This window comes from Artemia franciscana, chromosome 11 (assembly GCF_032884065.1).
Source record: "Artemia franciscana chromosome 11, ASM3288406v1, whole genome shotgun sequence".
NCBI classification, from domain to species: Eukaryota; Metazoa; Arthropoda; class Branchiopoda; order Anostraca; family Artemiidae; genus Artemia; species Artemia franciscana.
The window spans coordinates 26,175,515-26,199,169 of NC_088873.1; the positions used below are offsets into that span (position 1 = coordinate 26,175,515).

The 23,655-nt window shown below is 35.6% G+C and overlaps 1 protein-coding gene across 11 annotated transcripts in view; it reads right to left on the bottom strand.

Annotated features, from left to right (window-relative positions):
• Positions 1-23,655, bottom strand: part of LOC136033020 (uncharacterized) — a 408,980-nt gene that overhangs the window by 315,623 nt on the left and 69,702 nt on the right. For 6 of the 11 annotated variants that reach the window (XM_065713560.1, XM_065713561.1, XM_065713564.1 and 3 more), the window contains one exon: positions 10,657-10,853. The exons of 1 other annotated variant lie outside the window; for it this stretch is intronic. In XM_065713560.1, the coding sequence (XP_065569632.1) occupies positions 10,657-10,800 (144 nt within the window). In that variant the 5' untranslated portion in view covers positions 10,801-10,853. The remainder of the gene's footprint in view (positions 1-10,656; positions 10,854-23,655) is intronic. 4 more of the 11 variants (XM_065713566.1, XM_065713565.1, XM_065713567.1 and 1 more) reach the window with 2 other exon arrangements.

Below are 23,655 nucleotides of genomic sequence, written 5' to 3' on the forward strand. Positions count from 1 at the left end.
TATATATATATATATAAAGATATATATATTATACAAGTTAATCCGAAGCTGAACAACCCTCTAATAAAGCCCCAGAAGTTTCATCTTGATTCGGTAAGCCGTTCCAAAACTATTGCTAATACGCCCTTTAAACAATCTGTATGCACATAGTATGTTTTGATGTAGTTCAACTTTCCCTTAATATTTACTCAGACGTTTATTTCAATATCCTCAGCTTTGGTAGTACTCTCAACAGAAGCAGTAGTTTCAGTGGAAGTAGTGGTAATTATGCCTTTTGACAACACATATACATATAAAGTGTTTTGATTTAGTTCAACACTCCCCTCAACATTTCCTGCAAAGTTCATCTGAGTGTCCTCCATCTTTTTGGAAATTAAATGTCAAATATGCCCTCCTTTCTCAATAATATATACTATATGTAAACAATGAACAAATTGCCTAATTTAAAACCCTTGTAATGAGGGCTGTGGGGAAAGGAGGCTGACATCCCAAAAGACATAATTAATGGGCTTTTCAACTATTCTGAATAATATACCTGTCTCAAAATATTGATTGGATTCGTTTTGAGGAATGGTGGGTGTTTGGGAGGCTGGTTGCCCTTTAATCACTTTTGACTCAAAAGGGCACTAGAACTTCCAATTTCAATAAAAACCCAATATGCCTTGAAGTATAACTTACAATCCTGGCTGAAGGGCCCTTGGGGATTGAGTCAGACCTTGAGGCATTGCTATATGATCTTTGGACTATTTCGAACAAAATAACTCTCTCAAAAATTCGACGGGGTGATTTTGTAGAAAAAAAGGGTAAGGGCAAGGCTAGTTGTCCTCCGATCGCTTTTGAGTATTAAAAAGGCAACTAGGATTTGAAATTTCCAGTCAAGTGAGCCTCCTTCAAAGTTTATATGACCCCGCCTTCCTTAAAACCTCATGTACCCCCGGGCATAACTTACAACCCTAGGCATTGCTATATGATACTAAAACTATTTTGAACAAAATGGCTATCTCAAATTTCGATCGGATGCCTTTAGGGAAAGGCGGATGTGAGGGGGTGGGGGTAGTTGCACTGTGATCACTTTAGACTCTTAAAAAGGGAAATAGAATTTTCAATTTCCAAACAAATGATCGTCTTTCACAGTTTATTCGACCACTCCTGTCATAAAACCTTATATTCCCCCGGGGTAAAGTTTACAAACCTTGCCCCCAGGCTCTTTTGCTCTTTTAAATACAATCGTTTGAAAATATATAGCAAAATAATTAACAAATTTATTACTGACTAAGCAATGCAGATATTCTACCAGTTTTATTTAAGCACAAATTACTGACATTCTTGAGTTAAATACAGCCAAATCTTCTCTAAGAAAACAATTTCATAAAAAAGTTATATTCGTAACTTTCAATTTAATTTTTTCTTCGTATTTTAAAGAAAGTTTTATCGATGAAACTCTTCTATTTCACACTATTCAACTCAAGAACTTCGGCAATTCGTGCCTAGATAAAACTAGTGAAATATTTTACATTGCCTAGTTAGTAACAAATTCGTTAATTAATTTTCTATATATTTTAAACGATCGCATTAAGAGGGCGAAAGTATCGATGAAAATGTACTGCACGTCAGACTAATGAAATACAATTGGTTAAAAATGTAATGATATATGAAAGAAAGAATCCCTAGAAGTTTGAACAATTTATAACTTTTTTCAATTCAATAACGCTAAAAAAAAGCTGTTTAAAACATATCTTGTTTTCAGTAAAGCACAAATAGAACTCTAGAATTTAGAGAGTTTAAAACATAGTAGCCTCTACCTCAATTGTGATAATTTCTTACTGTTTTAAATTATAGATTTCAGCCATTCGAAAAAATGTTATGGTCAATTTTTGGCCTCCCATTTTTAAGATTCCATACACTCCTATTTAGACACACCTTACACTACTTATATTTTTTTGACGATTTAGGGTCCCCTTCGTCCAGGAACTGTGGAATGTAAGTGTCAAGCTTTTCCAAAAAACTATTGTAGGCTTTATTTCTTACCATATTTCCAAGGGAATCAATCTAGTTTCTTTTTTATTTATATCGAATTTCCCTTTGCCTTAACAATTTTCAGATACAAGTTTCAAGCCAGCCGAAAAAACAAAAACAAAAAAAAACACTTTTTGGCCTATCTTCGGGCGACAATTTTGGGGCTATCCCTAGTTCTCATTCTAATTTTCTTGTACATAAGCTTCTCCTTGTCCTAGTTACTATTGGGTATGCTTTTTGCGTTTCGCTAAAAGAAACCGATTTGGTCTCTGAGATCAAAATGAAATAAATAATTCATCCAATTTTATTTTTGAATAAGTCTATACTCTGTACTCTATACGATAATTTATTAATAAACACAATTATAACTCTTTACTTTATACATCTACTTCACAGATGGAAAAACATACATTTTTGTTGGCGTGCAATAGTAGAAATTAACTATTTACCGAAGACACCAAAAAATAACACAATAAATAACTAACAAAAAAAAAGAAAAAAATGCCTAAAAAAATAATGAAAGAAAAAAGATCAATCTCCATCACAATATTCCCTAAAAACCTCCCACCAATCCCACTCCCTCACTACCACCCATCCAGCCACTCCTCCCTACCACCCCTAACCAACCATAGCTCCCTACCACCTCGTGTCTCCTCAAAAATAATTGCAAATTCAACCATTCTTTATTAAATAATCTTTTAGCTTTCTCTTAAACTCCAGAAGATGCTGAGCCGCCCTGATGTCCACTGGTAGAGAATACCAGACTATAGTTCCAAGAAACTGTAATCGAAATCCTGATCTTGTGCTACTCTTAAGCTCAATCACCAATTTATCACTATTCCTCGTATCATATTCATGAATATCACTGTTAGCACGGTAACTGTCAGGATAAACACCTGGGACTAAATTATGTACGCACTGGAAAACGAAAACTGCTTCTTGATAATCCCGCAGTTGGCCCACATTAAACAAATTTAAAGACTTAAAACAAGCACTTGTGTCCTTCACATCCTTGACTTACTTGCTTATGATCCTCACAGCAATGTTTTGGCGAATCTGGACTCTTTTGAAATTACTGTAAAAATTGCTGCTCCAAATCAGACAACCAAATGACAACCAATTTCCGCTTTGGCAAGAAATGCTGCAATCTACGAAGCATTCCAACCCCTCGGGCAATTTTTGAAGAAATAACATCGCTGTGATGCTTCCATGAAAGGTTTAAACCAATGAAAAATCCTCAGTATCACACTATATAAACTTGTTGAATAGGCTTTCCAGATAAAGTAATTAGATCTTTAGCATCAACTGGCATGCCTACTCTGCAGAAAGTTATTAGAAATGACTTTCTCACGTTGACACACAACAAACTAAGGTTCATAAGAACATCCAAGCTTCTCAACGCATAATTTGCTTTCAGCACAATCTCTTCGATCGATTTAGCACACACTGTCAAACTGACAGTGTGCCATTTTCGAGATGTTTTCGAGACTTGAATGAGATCTCAAAAACCATTCAGGTTATCTTTCTGATGACATGCCTTCTCTAAATATTTATGAACTCCCCCCTTCTCTTCACCACAAAGTGTATGCTCGTAATCATCCTAATGGTTAACTGGAAAATTAGCTAAATTTGCAGAGCCAGGTACATTTAAGTTTTTTAATACGCTAGTTCTTTCTTTCTTACCTCATTTTATCAAAAGGAGTATATGTCTCTTAATCGGAGGGCACCGTCGAAGGAAGATGTTCTTCAAGTATTCCATACTTGCCTTCTCAAACTTGAGATAATTGATCCGAGTCCTGTACTTTCGTGTCAGCATTGCCAGTTGTACAATTAAGGACACAAGACGAGAAAGCTCTACAAAAAGCTATACAGCTCTCCCCGTTGAAATGAGTGTGCCCATATAGATTTGTAGAGAAGGGGATTCCCAGGAATAGAAGATCGTCAACTCTATCTGAAGTTTCTTTCTCGAAGATAGAGTTGGTCTGTTTGTGTGATACTTTTGATGCAGCAATCAGCAGCTTCTTCGTTTTTCATGCACTGAAATTGATAATCCTTGCATTTGAAAACTTTTCCTTTTTTAAAGAATCTGTCTATAGGGATAGGGAGGCTTGAGTTGGGTCTTTTTTTTTAACGGTAAAGTACGTTATGGTGTCGTCAGAAAAGTGATCCACAGGAGGACAGAACTAGCTCAAACGATCAATGACAGTATTGGTTTTATAAGATAAATTAAGAGGTTTTTTACCGTCATCACCCATATTCGAGGGTTCGGCAAACACCTTAGCAAGACTTTCGGCCTTTGTGTTTGGATCTTGCATGGCAGCCCTGTCTTTAATTTCTAGCCAAAAACTTGAAGTTCCCAAGGAACCTGGAAAAGCATCTGAAAATATCCACCAGCTCTTTGCAGAAGTATGTTGAAGCTTGGAAGCAACATTCTTCCCATATCGAGCTCGAGATTAAAGAATAGTAGTTACTGCCTATTCATGTGCTTTGATGAAATAAGGCCTGTCTATTTCACTCTTCAAGAGTAGCAATTGCTCGTGTGCTTTTTGCATTGCTTGGATAACCTTTTAAGTGGCCGTTTTACCAAAATGTGTTCTTGCTAGAATCACTCCGGTGGAATATAGCTTCTTTTAGAATTATTTGTGACCTGCTGCTACTTTTTTGCAGCTTTCTCAGGACCTTCGAAGAGGAAGGCTCTCCAATGTTGAGAAGCAAGTGCGTTTTAAGCAATATTAATGTCCTTTTTCTCGTTAGCACTGAGGGAATTCCGGTTTTTTGAGAGCCCTATCCTTTCGAATCCAAATCAGGACTTTTTTTGGAAGTCTCTTCAAGACGCAGGTTCATGTTGTGTCCTGGGGAATGTTTTCCTCGAGAAGCAGCCGTATGTCTCGTCACAAGAGGTGTCATTATTGCTTGTTACATATTAGAGAGCAATTTTTCTTTAAAAGACTAAGGGTGTAGGGTAAAAACCTTCAAAGGCCCGCCAAATAATGATTTCTTTGGTTGTTACATAAAAGGGCGTGGGCTATTAAGTATTAGGACATGTTAGAGTTCACTAGTCCAGTGTAGAAGCTTTATTAAGACATTTTTCTTCAAGTCGGTTTTTTTTGAAGACGTTTTAAGGTATTCCAAGACGTTTCATAAAGGAATTTTTCTTAAAGACATTTTTCTAGACGTTTCAAGACATTTCAACACGTTTCTAAGACATTTTTGTTCAAGACTTTTTCAGCATTTCCTTAGTTCTTGCGTAACAAGGAATTTTTTCAAGTGTTAAGGATGATGCACTCTAATATGACTTGTTTCTTCAGGGCCCTTGGGGAATCACCATTTGTAAATGAGGAGGACAAACAAGTGGGATATTACGTAACACTTTAATAGATTTCATTTTCTTTCACTGCGTTTTTTTAAACGCTTTTTTTAAGATTTCGTTTTCTTTCGAGATTTTTTTTTTCTCGGGGAACTTTTATATTCAAAAGATTTTATTCCCGCATTAGCATTCGAAAGGAATTCCCCTCAATGGAATGGAGCACTAATCAGTTCGACTATGAGATCCTTTATAACAATTTGATTCTGCTAACACATTTTACGTGGTAAGGTGTTTCCCAATTGGGGAATTCACTGTCTCGCTTATTATAATGATTAAATGGATTGGGTATTCCCATATGGCTGCAATAACTGACACACAAAGGGGAAAATCGACTCGTGAAAATTGTAAATGATTTTTCTCCTCGTGAAACCGGTTTCCTTCGTGGAACTTGTTGCGTGCTGATATATATACGTGAAGCTTGATTTATCTTGATATTGATCTTCGTGAAACTTGTTCTATATTGATGTATTAATTCGTAAAACTTAATTTATCTGGATATTTTTTTGTGAAACTTATTGTATGTTTTATTTATTCTTTCGTGAAACCTAATTTATCTTTACAATTTTTTCGTGAAACATGATGCATGCTGTTTTTTTTCGTGTAACTTGTTACATGTGGATGATTTCTCTAAGAAACTTCATGTAGCTTGATCTAAGACTTTGAGAAACCTGTTATATTTTAATGAAACTTTAAAATGAAGCATGAAACTTGTTGCATTTTTGCTTGTCTCTTCGTGAAACTTGTACTTTGGTTTTTCTCCTTGTGAAACCGGTTTTTGTTGGTGAAATTTAATTTATCTTGATATTTTTCTGTGTGAAAATTGTTGTATGTTGTTTATACTTTCATAATACTTATTTTGTCATGATCATTTTCTTTATGAAACTTGTTGTATTTTGGTTTTTCTTCGCGAAACACAATGCATGCTTATTTTTGTTCGTGAAACTTATTGCACATGGATTATTTCTTCGGGAAACTTAATGTATCTTGATTTACATCTTCAAGAAACTTGTTATAAGTTTATTTTTCCTTCATGAAATTTGTTGCATGTTGATTTTTTCTCTCCTCTTCCTGAAACTTCTAAGTTGATTTTTTCTCCTCGAGAACCCAATTTTGTTTACAGAACTTAATACGTGTTAATGACCGTTCGTGAGGCTTAATTGATCTGAATATTTTCCTTCCTGAAACTTGTTGTATGTTGATTTATTCATTCCTAAAACTTAATTTATCATGATATTTTTCTTCGTGAAACTTGTCGCGAGTTGCTTTATTCATTCGTGAAACCTAATTTATCATGGTATCTTGATAATTATCTGAAGAAATGTCTTAGGAATGATAATGTGTATTGGGGGAGAGCCACGACCCACCCACATATTGTCAGGGTGGCCTAAACTGCTTGAAATAATATGTTCTACAGTTGAAAGTTAAGGTGGGATGTTTTAAAAGAAGTTCGGTTGAGGGGGACTGAAATCTAACACCCGGCAAAGGAAACAAAGCATTTTCTTTAAGAGCTTTCAGAAATAACTCTCAACATGTTTTAAATTTATCTCTAATAACAAGCGCCTCCCTGTCATTGCATACTGTGGCCCGGAATTGAATTGAATGCTAGAGGCCCCGTTGGAATTGCTTGATAGGGCCTTGCTGGAACTGTTTGCTATGAGCCTCGTTGGCATTGACTTCTAGGGGTCCCCGTTGAAATTGATTGCAATTGCGTTATGTGGAATTGGATGCAAGGGACCCTCATTAGAATTGGTTTCTAGGGTACCAAATTGGATACAAGGGGGCCCCGCGGAATTGGATGCTAGGTGGCCCCATGGAATTGCTGGCTAGGTTCCCATTGAAATTGGCTTCCAGGGGGTCGATGGAATTGGATGATAGGGGCCCCCGTGCTTAGGTTAGGGGCCCGTCGGAATGGATCTCTAGGCCCCCACCCCGATAGTATTAAATGATAGTGCCCCCTCCCGTTCCAATTGCTTGGGGGAGCTCCGACCTTTCTTTATACTGCTTATATTTTATCCTTTATAAATTTTTTTTCATGTTTTTTCCGTTGCTGATTTTAACAGCTTTTTCAGAGATTTCATGATTTTATAATGTTTTTTTTATTAATGATGTTTGTATGTACAGTAAAAAACATTCACTCTTTTCTTGTTTCAGGACAAAACTTCGATATGCAATGGTTTACACAATTTAAGCAACTCTTAGCCAATGTACATAGGTATGCTCATTCCAGAACGCCTCTAATATAAGTGTAAAATTATGTGTAGCGAAGAAGAAAAGAAGGACTTTTGATCATAAAACCCCTCCCCCACTTGACTAGTGACTCTAATACGTTCTAATACGTAACAGCGAAGCAGTATCATGTAGAAACTAAAGAAATCACGATTTGGCAAGCCTCTGAAGGTTATTCCCGTACACCCTTAGGTTTTTTAAGAAAAAACACTCTCCATTATGTCACAAGCAAACATAATATCCCTTATGACGTAACATACACTTGCTTCTTGAAGAAACATTCCCCAAGACATAAAATGCACCTGCGTCTTGAAAAAGTTTTAAAAAAGTAACCAAATCGGGACCCGAAGACATAGGGCCCTCATAAAAATTGGAACCCCTCACTACTCACGTTGCTAAATAAGTTACTCGGGCTTTTTTGGGAGATTAAATAAAAAAAGCAAATTTTTTTAACGGAAAGTAAAGAGCGGCATTAAAACTTAAAACGAACAGAAATTACTTCGTATATGAAAGGGGCTGCTTCCTCATCAACACCCCGTTTTTTACGCTAAAGTTTGACTCTTACTCTTAACTCTACTTTTTAAAACAGTAAAAAACTTTAGCGTAAAGAGCGGGGCGTTGATGAGGAAGCAGCCCCTTTCATACACGAGATAATTTCTGTTCGTCTTAGGTTTTAATGCCGCTCTTTACTTTCCGTTAAAAAAACTTGTTTTTTATTTAATTTCTGAACGTTTTTGAATAAGTGCATGTTTTGATTTTGGCTCTTCGCAGATGAATAATTAAAACGAAATTTGCATATTTGTTTTTTTGGCTAAATGGCTTTCTCATATTTTGATCGAATGATTTTGAGAAAAAAAGAAGCGGGGGAGGAGGCCTAGTTGCCCTCCGATTTTTTGGTTACTTAAAAAGGCAACTAAAACTTTTAATTTTTTACGAATGTTTTTATTAGTAAAAGATATACATAACTTACAAATTAGCTTACGTAACGAACTTCTGTATTCTCATGTTTTTATTACGTATATGAGGGGGTTCACCCCCTCGTCAGTACCTCACTCTTTACACTAAAGCTTAAATGTCCCAATTTTTTAAGAATAACCCCTGAATCACAAAAGCCGTAGAATAAATAGTTGAAATTACTAAAAACACTTTAGCGTAAAGAGCGGGGTATTAGGAGGAGGTGAGCCCATCATATGCGTAATAATTTTTGTTCGTTTCAAGTTTTAATGCTTCTCCTTATTTTCAGTTGAAAAAACTTTTTCGTATTTATTTTTTCATTGTTTTTTTTTTTTAATATTTCTAGAAAATCCTGCGCTCCCTTCATGAAAATTTTCTTACCCCATGACAAATTCCTCCGAGGAAAGTTCCCCCAACATATACCCCTCTTCTCAACCCCCCCTCCAAACTTAAAATCCCCCCGAAAACGTCTGTACAGTTCCAAATAACCATCACAATATGTAAGCACTGGTCAATGTTTGTAACTGGTAGCCCCTCCCACAGGGACTGTGGGGGAATAAGTGTTCCCTAAAGACATAGTTATAAGGTTTTTCGACTTCGCTGAATAAAATAGCTATCGCAGAATTTTGATCTGGTGACTATGGGTAAATACTTAGCGTGGGAGGGGGCCTAGGTGCCCTCCAATTTTTTGGTCACTTAAAAGGGCACTAGAACTTTTCATTTCCGTTAGAATAAGCCCTCCCGCAAGATTCTAGGACCACTGGGTCGATACGATCACCCCTGGGAAAAAGAAAAAAAAACAAATAAATACACATCCGTGATTTGTCTTCTGGCAAAAAATACAAAATTTCACATTTTTGTAGATAGGAGCTTGGAACTTGTACTGTAGGGTTCTCTAATACGCTGAATTTGATGGTGTGATTTTCGTTAAGATTCTATTACTTTTAGGGGGTGTTTCCCCCTATTTTCTAAAATAGGGCAAATTTTCTCAGGCTCTTAACTTTTGATGGGCAAGACTAAACTTGATGAAATCTATATATATATTTAAAATTAGCATTAAAATGCGATTCTTTTTATGTAACTATTGGTATCAAAATTCCGTTTTTAGAGTTTTGGTTACTATTGAGCCGGGTCGCTCCTTACTACAGTTCGTTTTCACGAACTGTTTGATCAATAGGAATATTTCAACACGAAACGACGGCAAAGTTATCACTTGTGAAGGCAAGAACATCAATCTTTAAGGAGTCTAGGTGATCCACAAGGGTTAGACCCAAAAGTGATGATCTGTTTGGTCTACGGTATGTATCAGACTGAATGAGTTGATCAAGCTCATGCGAAAGAGACAAATCAAATAAGTCAATCCTTCCTTAGCATTATTTTTGCTACAAGGCCATGGGCTATAGTGGACATAAGAGTCTCCTCATATTTGCCCAAAATTTAATCAAGGATGGTTCCAACGCAGCTATTAATCCAATAGTTTGGAGACTAATATATGGTCCTATTGATCACAGGTTTGTTTGAAAAGGTCACCCTAACCCGCATATTCTTCTATTCCTGATTTAAAAAAACCATTTATAAAACGCGTCTGACAAGACTTCGGGGGTGAGGTTTCGAACCCCATAACTTCCCCTTTCCCTAGATACCGCCTAATACTCAAAAGAGAAATTTTTTTATTTTATTTTTCATTTACTTCCACCTCGACGTTTAGCATTAGTTTATCCTTTCTAGGAACTAATCAACGGACGGTTTTCCATAGATCAACATAATTTTAGAACAATTCGCCCGTTTTTTTAGTTTTTCTTTTTTTCAATGAATTCCCATTCCCTTTTCTCTAATTAATTGCTGCATTTGGGTCTAATTTTTTTTTCGAAATTTAGAATGTCAAGAATTTTTTTTTTTTAAATAATTTTCTAGAAGCCTAGAAGACAGGTATAATCGATTAGGGCTGGAAGAAACAATCTTAAGCTACATAAGTCGGACGTTAAACGTTCTCTAGAAAGTTAACTCCTTATATTTCCTGAGAATAAAATACGTTGACTGTCACTAGAATAAGCTTTTAGACCTTGATCAAGCATATGTATTTTGCCACTTACCGTAAAAAATCGAATTCTACCACTGCAATTTTTGTCTTCACTGGATACAGAAGTGAACAGTGTAAGAAGAACTAGAAGTTTGATGATATTCCTAGCAGGGCGGACAATAGAACATATCGGAAGCTGGCCACTCAAGAAAACCATTTTGTTGAAAGCTGCCGAACAAAAATCATCTTCTAGCAGAAAACTACCTAAAACTTAAAAATATACTATATTGAAAAAAAATTATTAATCAAATTTTGGGCTTGAATTTTTTATTTTTTTCAGTGTACTATCTAAGGTCAAACTCTATTAATACTACTATGTAATAAGAAACGTAGAAAGGACAATTTTTGTTATTTCTTTTTAAACCCTAATTAAACCACTGTATTAGAAAGGTGATAAGAGTGAATGTGGGGAATTATCGAGGAATTAGGCTGGTCTCTGTAGGTAGAAAACTACTTTGTAATATGATACTTTTGAAACTGAGAGATATTGTAGAAAAAGTGATAAGAGAAAAACAATGTGGTTTTAGAAAGAGTGGAAGATATGTCAACCAAATTTTTACTCTTAGGTAAATAATTGCGAATTGCCTGAGTTATCGAACACCTTTCGCCCCCAGTTTTATAGATTACGAGCAAGTGTTCGATCCTCTTGATAGAAGAGCTTTAGCGAAGGTCTTATCCTTGTATGGTATACCAAACAAAACATTAAAATGATTAGTACTATGTAAGAGAATAATACTGGTGCGGTTAAAGAAGGGAATGAGGATAGAAGCTGGTTTTGTATCAAATCAGGAGTTAAGCAGGGTTGTGTTCTACCCCCTTACCCCATTGTGCGGATTATTCTTTATGGAATTTGTTTTAAGGAGCACAAGAAAGGCAATGGAAGAACACGGAATCAATTAGAGAAGAAAAACTTTCCTGGACTTACATTATGCTGATGATTTAAGCATCCTAGATGAAGGTGCGAGTGAAATGGATGAACTCTTAGAGGTTTTGCTAGTTCAGGGCACTAGGATAGGTTTTCAAATTAATTGTAAGAAGACTAAGTTGCTAAGACTAGGAATAAATGAAGACGAAAGGTCGAGTTTGGGTAGCGAAAAGATTGATCAGGTGGACAGGTTCACTTGCCTTGGTAGTATTATTAGTAAAGACGGTGGGAGCAGTGAAAATGTTAAAGGTAGAATAGCCAAGGCTCAGGATGTTTTTTCACTGTCGAAAAATGTTTGGGAAAACGGGAAAATAAGTCTGCAAAGCAAGATTAGAATATTGAAAGCTGCAATGATGACAGGGTCAAACATTGTTCTGAAGCGTGGGCGCTCTGAAAAGCGGAGGAAAATTTGTTAGATGTTTTCAAGAGAAATGTCCTACTGATTATTCTGGGTAACAAGCTGACCGTATTTCAAAAAGTAGGCTGTACGAAAAGTGTTGTTCAATCCCGCTTTATGAGGCTATAATGAGAGAAAGGTTTAGATGGCTTGGGTACGTTCGAAGCAACGTTCTAACCTTGCGTATGTAAAAAGCAAAAATAACATATACCACAATCAAATTATAAAATCCAAAAATGGCATCCGCTCTAACGAAGATAGATCAAAAGCAAGAATGTTAACCAAGTCGTTGAAATATTGTTGTCCATTTCAACGAATCTCTTACTTTTTGCCATTATAGACCTTGATTATAACGTCACTACCTTATTTGGAAACCTTTTTTCCAGACCTTTTTCTTGCTCACCATTCCCCCTCAGCACAAATCCAGCAGCCAATTTTGTTTGAAGAGTAGCCAACACGATTTCATTTTGAATTTTTGTCAACTTTTCTTGATTTCCATTAGAAAGTGGACTCCTTTTTGCCATAAGTGGATTTATGGCAGATAGGAGGACCCCCAGACACAAAACATTGGGGAACTCCTACCCTTCTTACCCCTAAGACAAGAAATAGTAATTAAAGTCTCAGGCGGTAAAAATTTATGAAGAATATCGAAATACTGCATTTTTAATACATCCTGAACAGAATGGGTTATTGAAAGGGAAATTAACAGTTCTAATGCCCCTTTTTAAGATTCGATACTGATTGCAGGGTAGTCAGCTCCCATCCCATGCCCTGTTTTGCTACCCTCCCGTTCACTTGTCTAAGACACCTGAACTAAGACATTTTTCAAATGAAAAAAAATTTATTTATTTTTATTTTCATGAAAATAATTGATCTTTTTTGTGGATAGGACTCTCCAGTCATGTGATAAATTTGCATGCGTGTTATGGAAAAGTTTAATGAGGGTAGAAAGTAAATCTGGTATTCAATGTCTTATATTCGAAAAACAATTCTATTAACTTCCTTAGTTTCGTCACCTAATTTTAGCAAAGATCTCTCGTAAGTTTTATTTTATTTAACTCTAAAAATTTATTTTAAAATGAAGTTTTTCTGAAGAAATTAAAGAGCAAAGTTCAAAATTAAAATGAACAAAATCATGGCTTCCCAGATTACGTAAGATTTATCTGTAAAAGCTCAAATAAACCGACTCATGATGTCTTTCAGTATTTTTGGAGTTCTAAAAATTAGTGCTTTACTGAAAACTAAATTTACTTGAATTATTTGGAGAGTTAGAATAGTATGCTAAAATTATCGATATCATGGTCCAGGGCATTGTAAATTAGTTTGTTTTTTTTCTGCAGGCTACTCATGGAATTCTTTACTCCAAATAGAACATGTTGTTGTTCTTGTTATTTTTTTTTTTGGGGGGCGGTGTTATGTGCTTTCAGAAAAACGATATTTCTTAGAATTCTACGAATATTAGAAAATAACACTGCCGCGATAAGGGTAGGATTTATAATAAACAGTATAATATAAATACTTTCCTATTTGAAAAACAAATCAGCTTTGATAGTGCGGGACAAGACCCATTCCATGTTTTTTGGTTTTGGTTCCGATTAAAGAATCCTTGAAAAAAGGAGCCCCTGACACAAGTAAAAACCAAATATTCCTTTGCTTGTAGTGGAACGTTTTCAAAATATTTTCTAGCTGCCAAAGCAACAAGGCAGGACCCCCACATTTCAAGTGCTCCTCGGGTATTCCGCAGCAACCAGGCGTGCGGTTGGGTTTCAGTCTCTTTATAGAAAATGTTGGAATCTTGTAGCGGATCAAAGGGGTCCTTTATAATTCTCTACCTCTTGTAAAACAGCTGTATTTCCACTCTTAGAAGTTAGAGGTTTCCCCATCAATTAATATTTTTATCAAGCTTTAAAGAAAAAAAAATAGTCTGGCCTACTCATTGAAAAAGTCTCAATGAAGCCATAGAAATTTATTCATCAAAGAATCTGCTCGTGTCTTTGATGAATTTTATTCACATGCATTTATTGAATAAAATGAATTTTATTTTACATGCATTTTACTGCTATAGGAAAATAGTATTGGCTTTCAAAGAGGTTTCTTTGTCGTCCTACATCAGCACCAACCAGCTTCACACAAATGAACTGGTCTGACAAAAGCAATATCTACATCCCCACCTATCATTACGCTCGAATCACATTGGCACTCTTTGTTCAGTGCCCCTCGAGATTTTTTTTATATCTGCCAGTGAGTAGGGGGTAGAGGGACAAGGTTGTTGGAGAAGGGGAGACATGCACAAAGGCCAGATTTTTGGCCCTCCAGCTGTAAAGATTAAAATCCTTGCATGACTCTTATTGGACGGTTTCTCAGTCAAACTGCCCGCCTCGTAAAGGAGCTATTTGTGCAATTAGTTGATGGGCTCGCTTGTAACGTGGTACGATTTGAGCGGGTTAGCTTCCAAGGGACTGGAAACTCGGGTAGATACACTTTGCACCTCTCATAGCGCAAGATCACAATTCTTTTTACCAGCCTAACCTAAAACGGTCTTTATATTATATATCAACCTAAGTGAAAAATCTAACAACATTATCAGATTTCCTTTGTACCTAATGAATTTTGAGTTTTTACTTTTGGATTGTAATTTTAGGTATAAAAAAGGTAAAAAAGATAAGGATACGGCATTAGACTTTACAGTCCCTACCTGCGGTGCTGATCTCCGTTTTTTGGCTGGCCCTTCAGTCAGGAAGTGCAATGGGGGGTTGGGGGCCAGCCACCCTGTGCTTTCGCACGCCCTTCCTTAATACCTTCCCCTGATTTCTCCAGGTACCCATTTAGAGCTGGGTTGACTCTGGCTAAGCTTACAGAGTAACGCCACTGACCCCCGTCCCTAACTGAAGAATTGGGTAAACTGGGATTCGAATCCGCGTCCTCTCAAACAAAGGATCCTGAATCCAGCGCACCAACCCACTCGGCCAGGATCTATTTTAGGTTTAAATCTATAATAAACACCATCATTAACCTTTAAACACCAGTTATGGTGTAACATTTATTTTATAGTCTTGGTTTTTGACTTCCATATTACAATACTAGCTTCAAATTAACAATCGACCATCTCAAAGAGTTTCGCATCGAGTTTCAGTCAGGTCGGATACTAATTGACCTATATTAACTTAATTTTGGACCTATATTTTTTAATATCAACTTCAGATTTGTCATGAACAACCTCAAAATATTTGGTTGCCAACTTCAGTAGAAATTAAAAGTTGATGTCGAATATATTCCTCAAGTGTGGCAGTTTTGGACTTTCATATTCCGACATTGGGCTGATACCTGTAATCAAGGGACTCTGAAATCCGTAAATGTCAGCCATGTTGAAAATCAATGACTATTGGTGAAAATGCCAGATAATATTTTTTTGTTCAAATTCTATAATACAGAACTCTATTTCTGTTTCTATATAATTCAATATACGTTGAAAATCTATATAGCAGCACCAGCATCAGGTTCTTTATTAACGAGCACAGGATCCCTTAGTGTCAGATGGGGGGGGGGGATTAAACCCCATTTGTAAAATATATAGTGTGAATGTTTGAATTCAGAAAAGTAACACTACCTACGTCTTCTTTATGGGAACCTATTTAACTAACCGTAATTCAAACAGTAATTTTAACTGTAGAAAATATTTTTTTATTATTTTATTAGAGACTATTTAATATACTTTATTAATTTATTCAATCTATTTAGTTTTGTGTTCTATAGTTCTTATTTTATTTACATTTTTCTCTCCTCTATTTTTCTCTTCTCTCTGTGAGTGAGTGATTTTTTTTTCTCTTAGTAAGTGATTCATTTGTCTTCCCCCATCTTTACAGGCCAATGGGCCTTTAGGGGATTAGTAAATGTAGTACTGTATGTGCATTTCATGGCGAATAAATATTATCTTATCTTATTTACTCAGGTAGGAAGGATGGGGTACACGAACACGGAATAGGGTTCATGATAAATAAAAAAGCTGCTAAGTCTTGTTTAGGCTGGGAATAAATTAATAATATAATACTAGTCGCTCATTTTATGACTAAAAAGTGCAGGGTATCAGTTATAGTAGTATATATCCCAGTAGAACCGACTGACGGAGATCGTAATGACTCTGAGAATTTCAGTTACAGTTACAGGAACAAATTGATAGGGTCCCAGGTAGAAATATGGTGTTTTTATTAGAAGATTTTAACGTGTATGTGGATAAAAATTAGGGATAAATGGTATCCTAGCCTAGGTACAATTGGTGTGGAAAAGAAAACAGTAAAGAGTACCAACTGCTGCAATTTTGTAGGCATAACAATCTAGTTGTAACCATTACAGTATTTGGATCCATATCTTATAATGGTATTAAATAAAAAAACAAGTTTTTTTCAATGAAAGTAAGGAGCAACATTAAAACTTAAAACGAACAGAAATTACTCCGTATATGAAAGGGGCTTTTCCTCCTCAACGCCCCGCTCTTTACGCTAAAGTTTGACTCTTTCTCTTAACTCTATTTTTAAAACAGTAAGAAACTTTAGCGTAAAGAGCGGGGCGTTGAGGAGGAAAAGCCCTTTATATATACGGAGTAATTTCCGTTCGTTTTAAGTTTTAATGCTGCTCCTTACTTTCATTTAAAAAAAAACTTGTTTTATTTTATTTAATTTCTGGGCGTTTTTGAATTAACGCATGTTTTGATCTTGGCTCTCCGCACATAAATAATTAAAACGAAATTTGCATATTAATTAATTGCAATTAACCGGAAGATTTTGAGAAAAAAAGAGCGAGGGAGGAGGCCTAGTTGCCTTCCAATTTTTTGATTACTTAAAAAGGCAATTGCAACTTTTAATTTTTGACAAACGTTTTCATTGGTAAAAAATATGCGTAACTTACGAATTAATTTACGTAACGAACTTCTATATTCGTATGTTTTTATTGCGTATATGAGGGGGTTCAACCCTCGTCGATACCTCGCTCTTTACCCAAAAGCTTAAATTTTGTCCCAGTTCCTTAAGAATGAGCTATGGATCACAAAGGCTGTAGAATAAATAGTTGAAATTACTAAAAATACTTTAGCGTAAAGAGTGAGGTATAACGAGGAGGTAAGCCCCTCAAATGCGTAATAATTTTTGTTCGTTTTATGTTTTAATGTTGCTCCTTACTTTCATTAGAAAAAACTTTCATTTTTAATTTTTCATTGTTTTTTCAAATAATACTAGAAAATCATGCGCCCCCTTCATTGAAATTCTCTTCCCCCATGACAAGTTTTGTCCATGGAAATATCTTTTCACGTAATCCCCCCTCAAATATCCCCCTAAACAAAAAAAAATCCCCCTGATGACGTCTGTACACTTCCCAGTAACCATTACTATATGTAAACACAGGTCAAAGTTTGTAACTTGCAGCCCCTCCCACGGGGACTGCGGGGGAGTAAGTCGTCCTTAAAGATATGGTTATTAGGTTTTTCGACTATGGTGAATAAAATGGCTATCTCAGAATTTTGGGAGATTGGAGGCCTAGGTGCCCTCCAATTTTCTAGTCACTAAAAAAGGGCACTAGAACTTTTAATTTACGTTAGAGTGAGCCATCTTACGACATTCTAGGACCACTCAGTCGATATGATTACCCCTGGGAAAAAAACAAAAAAACAACAAATAAACACGCATCCGTGATCCGTCTTCTGGCAAAAAATGAGAAATTCCACATTTTTGTAGATAGGAGCTTGAAACTTCTACAGTAAGGTTCTCTGATACACTGAGTCTGATGGTGTGATTTTCGTTAAGATTTTATAACTTTTAGGGGATGTTTCCCCCTATTTCCAAAATGAGGCAAATTTTCTCAGGTTCGTAACTTTTGATGGGTGTAAATGATCGTGATGAAACTTTATATTTAAAATCAGCATTAAAATGCGATTCTTTTGATGTAGCTATTGGTTAGAACCCATTTTTTAGAGTTTCGGTTACTATTGAGCCGGGTCGCTCCTTACTACAGTTCGTTACCAAGAACTGTTTTATTCATGTTATGGCAAGACAGCTAAGCGTATTGATTATGCTATTGTAAACCGATGACTTGCAGAATCAAAACAAGATACTGAGGTATATAGGAGTGCTGTTATAGATGTTAAAATAAAGATTTAGATCTAGTAGTGTATAAGGTTGATTTAAAGCTGAAATATCGAAAGGGTAAGTACCTCCTGGGAAGCTATGACGTTGGTAGACTCCAGGATGAGAATTTGAGAGATACTTTCCAGGATCAATTAAGTACTAAACTGGAGAGTTTAAAATTTTACAACATAGAATAATGGATGGAATAATTTTAGGAAAATAATTTGTGAAGTTGATGAAGGTGTCTTAGGGAAGAAAGTTAGGAACGCAGCTAGGAATACTAGTGAAAAAGCTTTATGTTTCATAGAGATGAGAAGGGGCTTGTACAATAATTATCTCAGTGATAAACCATATGAAAATAAGAGGAATGTAAAGAAAGTGGAGAAATCATTAAAATATGAACCAAACAGGTATAAAGTTGAGATCATGGATAAAATTGCTGAGGATTTGAAAGATGTAGCTAGACAGCATAATAACAAAATATTGTACTGGCATGTTAATAAATTGAGAGGCGGCAGTCAATCCAGACTAGTCCCAGTTAAGGATAGGAACGGGGCCAGAAATAGAGATAAGGAAAGAATTAAAGCAGACGGGTAGAACATTTTGAGAATATACTTAACCTGGATAGAGTTGCAGGAAAAGATATAAAGAGGAAAATGAAAACGTTTGTTATACTTTGAATTTGAAGGAAGACTTGTTTTGTAAGGAAGAATTAGCGACAGTACTAAAAGGATTAAAAAATAATAAGGCCCGGGTGCTGATAGAGTGGTAAATGAGTTTCTTAAATATGGTGGCTATGAGGTTAGAAATAAAGTATTGAAGATTATGAATATGATTTTTCAAAAAGGGAAGAGCCTAGCGGTTTTAGGAAAACTCTAATTAAACCACTATATAAGAAAGTAATAAGAGTGAGTTTGGTAATTCTAGAGGCGTTAGCCAGGTCTCTCTAGGTAGCAAATTATTTAGGAATATGGTACTTTTTAGACTGAGAGATGCTGTAGACAAAGTTTTAAGAGAACAACAGTACGGTTTTACGAAGGGTAGAGGGTGTGTCGACCAAATTTTCACTCTTAGGTTAATAATTGAGAAGTGCATGAGTTATCAAACACCTTTAGTCCTCGGTTTATTGATTATGAGCAACCGTTCGATTCTGTTAACATAATAGCTTTAGCTAAAGTCTTATCCTTATATGGTATACCAGACAAATACATTAAAGTGATTAGTGCTATGTATGAGAATAACCCTTCTGCAGTTAAGATAAGAAATGAGGTTAGCAGCTGGTTTCGTATTATATCAGAAATAAAGCAGGGTTGTGCTCTGTGCCCCTTTATATGCATCATTTCAAGGACTTTGTCTTAAGGAGCACAGGAAAGGTAATGGGAGACCACGGAATCAAATGAGGAAAAAAAGCCTTTCTGGACTTCAAAAAAATTTGAGCAAAATCATCGAACATTTAGAGGTTTTGGGTGTTCAGGGTGCTAGAATAGGTTTGAAAATTAATGTTAAGATCACCAAGTTGCTAAGGCTAGGAATAAGTGGAAATGAAAAGGTGACGCTGGGTAACGAAAAAATTTATCAAGCGAACAGCTTCACTTACCTTGGTAGTGTTAAACAGTTCGTGGCAACAAACTGCAAGTTCGATACCAACAGATACATAAAAAAAATCGGATTTTTATGCTGATTAACTTCATCAAATGTACTCTTACCCAAAAAAAGTTAGGAGCCTGAGAAAATTTGCCTTAGTTTAAAAAAAGGTAGAATCTAAATGAAAACCTCACCGTCGAATTCAGCGTATCAGGGAACCCTATTTTAGAGGTATCGAGTTCCTATCTAAAAAATGTGGAATTTTGCATTTTTTGCTAGAAGAAAGATCGCAGATGCGTGTTTATTTGTTTTTTTTTTTTTTTTGTAATTAAAAGTTCTAGTGCCGTTTTTAAGTGACCAAAAACTTTGCCCGGGTTTACATATAGTATTGGCTATTGGGAAGTGTACAGACGCTTTCAGGGGGATTTTTTGGTGAGGGGGTCGGGGTAGCAGGTTGCGTGGGAGGATCTTTCCATGGAGGAATTTTACCTGGGGGAAGAGAATTATCCATGAAGTTGACGCCGGATTTCCCAGCATTATTTTAAAAACGATCAGAAATTAAATAAAAATCAAGCTATTTCAACTGAAAGTAAGGAGCAACATTAAAAATTTGAATGAACAAAAACTATTACGTATATGAGGGGATTTGCCCCCTCGTTAATACCTAACTCTTTACACTAAAGTTTTTTTTAGTACTTTCAAAAGACCTATTTATTCTAACTAAACGGCCTATGTGATTTAGGGGGTCATTCTTAAAAAATTGGAACGAAATTCGAACTTTAGCGTAAAGAGTGAGGTATTAACGAGGGAGTAAACCCCCTCATTTGAGTAATATTTTCTGTTCATGTTAAGTTTTAATATTGCTCCTTATTTTCAGCTGAAAAAACCGTTTTTTTTTTTCACTTAATTATTAGTAAAGACGATGGGAGCAGTGAAGATGTTAAAAGTAGAATAGCCAAGGCTTAGGGTATTTTTTCACAGTTAAAAAAATTAATAAACATATAGGTCTTAGTTTAGGTCAACCCACTTTTTCTCATCACGAAAGAGAGGTTTTTTTTGTGTCAAGACTGATATTTGGTAAGTTCTTCCATTATGATTAAATCATGTGCCGACATTTATACAAAACGATTTCCAAATTGCCGCATGATTTTCGTTTCGCGTGCTTAGAGATTTGTGATGCATACAACATTAAAAAGGTACCCTCCTCCGTAAAATTAACCCCCCGCGTGAAATAGATCTTTCCAAATTTTTTACAAGTTTTTTTTTTAATTCGGGGAAGGAATTTTGATACTTGTGTATTATATGCAACTCACTTAAGTTTACGCTGTGTAAAACTCAAAAACAAAAAAGGAGCGACCCGGCTCAATAATAATCAAAATTCTATAAAACGGAATTTGACGCCAATAGATAGGTCGAAAGAATGAAATTTTTATGGTGATTTTAAATATATAAGTTTCATTAAATTTAGCCTTTCCCATCAAAGGTTAAGAGCATGACAAATTTTGTCTTATTTTCATAAAAAAAGGTGAAACACCCATAAAAGTCATAGAATCTTAATGAAAATCACACAATCAGATTGAGCATATCAGAGAACCCTATTATAGAGGTTTCAAGCTTATATCTCCAAAATAGTGGAATTGTCCATTTTTTGCCAGAAAAAAATCACTGATACGTGTTTATTTATTTATTTTTTTCCCCAGGGGTTATCATATTGACTCAGGGGTCCTAAAATATCGTGAGAGGGCTCATTAGAACAGAAATTAAAAGTTCTAGTGCCCTGTTAAAGTGAACAAAAATATTGGATCGCAAATAGGCCGTTACCCCATCCTTTTTTCCCCAACATTGTCAGATTAAAATTTCGAGATAGCCACTTTGTTCATCATAGTTGAAATGCCAAATAGTTTTTGGCTTTGGATATAACATGAACAACCTCCCCAGAGCCCCAGGGTAAAGGCATTCAAGCTATAAAATGTTCCATTACTTAAATACAGTATTTGTTGTTGGAAAGCATGCATACATTGTGGGGTGGGAAGATGAATTTTTTGGTTTATTTTTTTTCACGGAGTATCTTCCCATGGGGAGGGAGGTTTCCAGGGGGGTAAACTTGTCAGAGGGAATTATACACTGGGGGAATTTGTTAGAATATCTGTACATAGTTCCTTTTGTATTGAGGATATATCCATGGGGAGGGATTTTTAAATGTTTTTTTAAATGTTTATGGAACATTTTTTTAAATGTTTTCACTGTTTTGACTTTAATAAATAAAGAAGTATTAAAACTTTAAGGAATAATTATCCGAATATGTATATTAAACTGACAATCCACATATATTATTATTTTTTTATAGTAAAGTGCAAATTATGTTCTGGTCTTGAGAAGACACAGGGGTTGTCAGCCCTACTCCTTTTAATTCTTGCTCGTTTTTACCTTGACTAGGTTATCTTTTGTAATTTCAGTTCGGTTTGCATTTCATTTATTTATTAACGGTTATTTGTGAGTTTTACTCTTGGAAGATAAGAAAAACTAAGTCGTAGAATTCGGCAACTCTTTCGTCCATAAAGACAAACAATTAGAATTTGTTGGTTCCCAAAGCCAACTATGCTTTCAAAGGGAATAAACCTTCTTAAACATTTTGTGGCTTTATGTATTTAGCTTAATTTTGACGATTTCTCCTTCATATTTTTTTTTCTTTATTTTTTTTTTTTTTTTTTTTTTAAATTTGGTAGTTGCTGCTGCAAAAATTTGCAGAAAACAACATGGAAGTCTTTTTTTTAACAAAAATGGATTTGCGTTTACTGTTGTATGTTTATAACATACTTATATTGTGTAAATTTATCTTTATCTCTTTCCTTAGTACTTGTCAACGAATCTAAAAAAAAAAAAAAAAAAAAAAAAAAAAAAAAAAAAAAAAAAAAAAAAAAAAAAAAAAAAAAAAAAACAACTGAAATAAAATTCTCAGATTTGGAAAACCCAAATTTCTACTGGAGGTATTTTCCGGGGGGGGGGGGTTATTCCTTAGGGGTTGTTTTCATGGAAGGTTATTTTTCATGGAAGTGACTTTCCGGGAGGATATTTTCTATGGGGTATTTTTCACGAGGGGTACTTTCCGAGGGGGATATATCCCATGGGGGATATATTCCATGGGGGATATTTTCCGGGGGGCGTAAACACCTCGAACTGCCGTAAAATATGCAACTGTTGTCTACAAGTCATTGGGACCCTTCGACGTACTATGTGTTCCCTTGGGAGCCCTCCATATACACAAGCCTGTCACATGCTGTGTCCGGGGGTCTGGCATTGAAATGGCTACATATTTTTTTTTTTAACTGACACATTGCTATTTCTAGCCACTAAAACGATTTTAAAAGGTCACAACTTTAAGATAGAATTTTAAATTTTCAGCGTATCAGAGAACCTGTATAAAAAATTTTTTCGTACCTATAGAAAAAATTTCAAGGTCCAATCTACAAGAATTTGGAATTTCGTATTTTTTGCCAGAAGACAGATCACGGGTACGTGTTTATTTGTTTGTTTGTTTGTTGTTTTTCTTTTGTTTTTTTTCCCGGGGGTCATCGGTTCTACCAAGTGGTCCTAGAGTGTTGCAAGAGGGTTCATTCTAACGGAAAGGAAAAGTCTTAGTGCCCTTTTTAAGTCACCAAAAAATTGGGGGGCAACTAGGCCCCCTCCCACACTCATTTTTTTCCCAAAGTCGACGGATCAAAGTTTTGAGATAGCCATTTTGTTCCGCATAGTCGAAAACCATAATAACTATGTTTTTGGGGATGACTTACTCCCCCACAGTCCCTGGGGGAGGGGCTGCAAGTTACAAACTTTGACCAATGTTTACATACAGTAATGGTTATTGGGAAGTGTACCGACGTTTTCAGGGGGATTTTTTTGGTTTGGGTGTGGGGTTTAGAGGAGGGGGCTATGTCTGGGATCTTTCCTTGGAGGAATATTTCATGGGGATTTGAGTTAAACTCAAAGAGTTTG